The sequence below is a fragment of the Zingiber officinale genome, chromosome 7A (genome assembly GCF_018446385.1).
Source record: "Zingiber officinale cultivar Zhangliang chromosome 7A, Zo_v1.1, whole genome shotgun sequence".
Lineage (NCBI taxonomy): Eukaryota > Viridiplantae > Streptophyta > Magnoliopsida > Zingiberales > Zingiberaceae > Zingiber > Zingiber officinale.
The window spans coordinates 39,610,641-39,613,565 of NC_055998.1; the positions used below are offsets into that span (position 1 = coordinate 39,610,641).

The window sequence follows — 2,925 nt, forward strand, 5'->3', positions numbered from 1 at the left end:
ATGTGTTTATGAGACTCTCCTTACTTTGACCATGCTTAAAATTTTAAAATTTGGATATTGTACGATCATTAATAACTTTAGCTACATCCAAATCAATCCAAACTAGGATCAATGCACTTTTAGTTGTCTCCTGAGTCTCACCGGGTCCTCCAACCTTGATTTCACATTCTAGATAGATTGTTCCGAGTTTCCAAAATTTATACAATTTTGAGTAAATTTGGCATGAACCCACTGTTGGACTAAGACATATCATATTTACTTAACAATAACACTAATATGTTCATAGAACTCTCCTGAGTTTGATCATATCCATATTAAAAATTTGAATATTGTACGATCATCGATAATTTTTTACTAAAATTTATTTATTACCTTAGGAACATCAAGATCAATCCAAACTAGAACAAATACACTCTTTGAAATCTCCTGAGTTTCATTATATTCTCAAATCGCAATTCCACGGCTTAGATAACATTCTATGAGTTTTTAAAATTGAGATAGTTTTCTATAATTTTGGCACAAAGTCAATGCTAGACTTAGATATATCAAATTCACTCAATAGCATCACCGATGTGTTCTTGAAACTCTTTTTTACTTTGATTATAAAATCTAGACACTATATGACTATTAGTAAATTTTGACCAAAACTCATTAATATCCTATAAATTCTAGAATATGGAATTTTGGATATGGTGAGACTAAAGTCATTCTTAAGTTTTTACCAAAAATCACTAATGGTCGTATAATATCCAAATTTTAAAATTTTAGACATGGTTAAAGTCAAAAGAGTTTCAAGAACACATTAATATTATTATTAAGTCAATATGATATACTTAAATCTAATAGCGAGCTGTGCCAAAATTATACTAAGTTGTTTAGATTTTATAAACTGACAACATGCTATCTAGATTGTGGAATTAAGGTTTTAGAGGATGGTGAGACTCAGATCCTTGCAGAAGTATATTGGTTCTAATTTGATTGATTTAGATGTGTCTATGATCATCAATAAATTTTAATTAAAACTCACTTGTACCATTAAACTTATTAAATTCAATTCAAATGAATGACCATAATATTCTTAAGATTCTCTTGAGTATAACAAAAACTCTCCCATCTTGATTTCAGCTCATATTTAGTGGGCCTTGAGGTTTTAAAAAAAAATTTCTCTGTGAGAAAAATAATACCTTTAAAAACCATTATAACATAATCTATTTTTTAAAATTTTAAATGTATATAAAGGGAAGAATATTTTAAAAAAGAGATGCATAATTTGATAAATATAATTGTATGATGCATAGTTTACATATTAATAAAAGTCAAATACTTGATTTAGTAAAACTTCAAAAAAGATAACTTTCTCAATCTTACACCATATACAATCACCAAAATAATCTACAATATAAACGACTGATACATATATACAAAATCATCACCAGGAGATTCCATACCTCCTCTCCAGATCCCCTGACCTTTCCTCCCTTTCTTCCTTCCTTCCTTCCTCCACCTATAAATCGCCCTCATTGTTGCAGGGACTCTTACCCTTCTCTTCCTTCCCTCTGCCACTCTGTTTCATCCTTGTTCAGCTATGTTTTCTTCTTCCTTTTAGCTTCATCCCTCCAAATTTTCACATGCATCTCCTTTTCCTGCTAGTGTTCCTCATCCATGTGGCCTATTCTAAGTGAGCTCTTCCTTTTCCGGTGCATGCTAAGCTCTACACTGAGGCGCAGAACTCAAATGGCTCAATCCTTCTCCGTCGTCTTCCTCTATTGGTTCTATGTTTTCTCGTAAACTTCTTCTCGTTTCACTCCCCTTGTTCCCCTTCCCTTGGATAAAAAGAAATTTCTCCTAGATTTATAGCGCTCGTAGTCAGCTGTATATGTGTTCTAAATAAAGATCGACTCAGTTTTGTCTCTGCGTCACACGAATCGCCCTGAAACATCGCTCAAGTTTAGATTTTGATGATTGTAGCTCGGATGGCTTGTGGAAGTGTAACTTCGTCTGGGTCGACGAGCCGAACCCTGAATCCCGGTTCGACGACGGAGGAGGAGGAGCTCCGGGCGCTGATCGAGCAGAGGAAGCTCAGGCGGATGCTGTCTAACCGGGAGTCAGCGCGGCGGTCGCGCATGCGGAAGCAGAAGCACATGCAGGATCTGACGGCGCAGGTGGGTCGGTTGAGGAAGGAGAACGGCCAGATCCTGATAGCGCTCGACGCCACCGCGCAGCTATGCGCCGGCGTCGTGGCGGAGAACACCGTGCTCAGGGCACAGGCCGTGGAGCTCAGCGCCAGGCTCAAGTCCCTCAACGAGATCGCTTACTGCTACTTGATGGAAATGGAAGGGGGAAGCTCCATGGCAGCGAACCAGGTGGGCATTAATGGCGGCTGCTACTGCCCTGCCATCCTGTGAGCTCTGCGTGTTTAATTTGCTTCAGGTGTTGCTGCTGGCTGCTCCAATGTGTGTTAAGGAGGTAGTAGAAAAGCAGGACCGCAAGGTGCCAACTAAGTGTGATTTTTAAGTGCTTAAGTGACTAATAATTAGTAATTACTGAAACGCATGCAAGCTTAATTTAGGCTTTATCAATTCCAGTTGGTAAAGTGATTTGTGGTTGATTACTCGCGTATCATTCTATATGCTGCTCCATTTTCGAATCAGATTCCTTGTAAGAAAATCGACTGGTCCTCCTTCCAAATTGTAACTCACACGATACCCAAGAGAAATAAAACCGTGGGCGTCCCTGTTCTTGCCCTGGATTAAGTCGTACAAAAACTTAAAAGGTCGACTGCTAGCTCTGAGTTTGCAGTAAGGAAATAAAAACGCTGAGTGGCGTGCCCTGTTAGTGAGTCAATTTCACATTTCCTCACTTCTCCCACTTTGCCATCAAGAATTTAATTTTTTTTTTTTAATAAGAGAGAGAGAGAGAGTAAAA

The 2,925-nt window shown here is 38.0% G+C and overlaps 1 protein-coding gene across 1 annotated transcript; it reads left to right on the plus strand.

Annotated features, from left to right (window-relative positions):
* Positions 1-1,526: 1,526 nt before the first annotated feature.
* On the plus strand, positions 1,527-2,611 carry LOC122001350 (bZIP transcription factor 44-like). The gene is made up of 2 exons (XM_042556059.1): positions 1,527-1,784; positions 1,969-2,611. Exons 1-2 carry the CDS (start codon positions 1,775-1,777, stop codon positions 2,403-2,405), a joined length of 447 nt encoding a protein of 148 aa, XP_042411993.1. The 5' UTR covers positions 1,527-1,774; the 3' UTR covers positions 2,406-2,611.
* Positions 2,612-2,925: the final 314 nt, after the last annotated feature.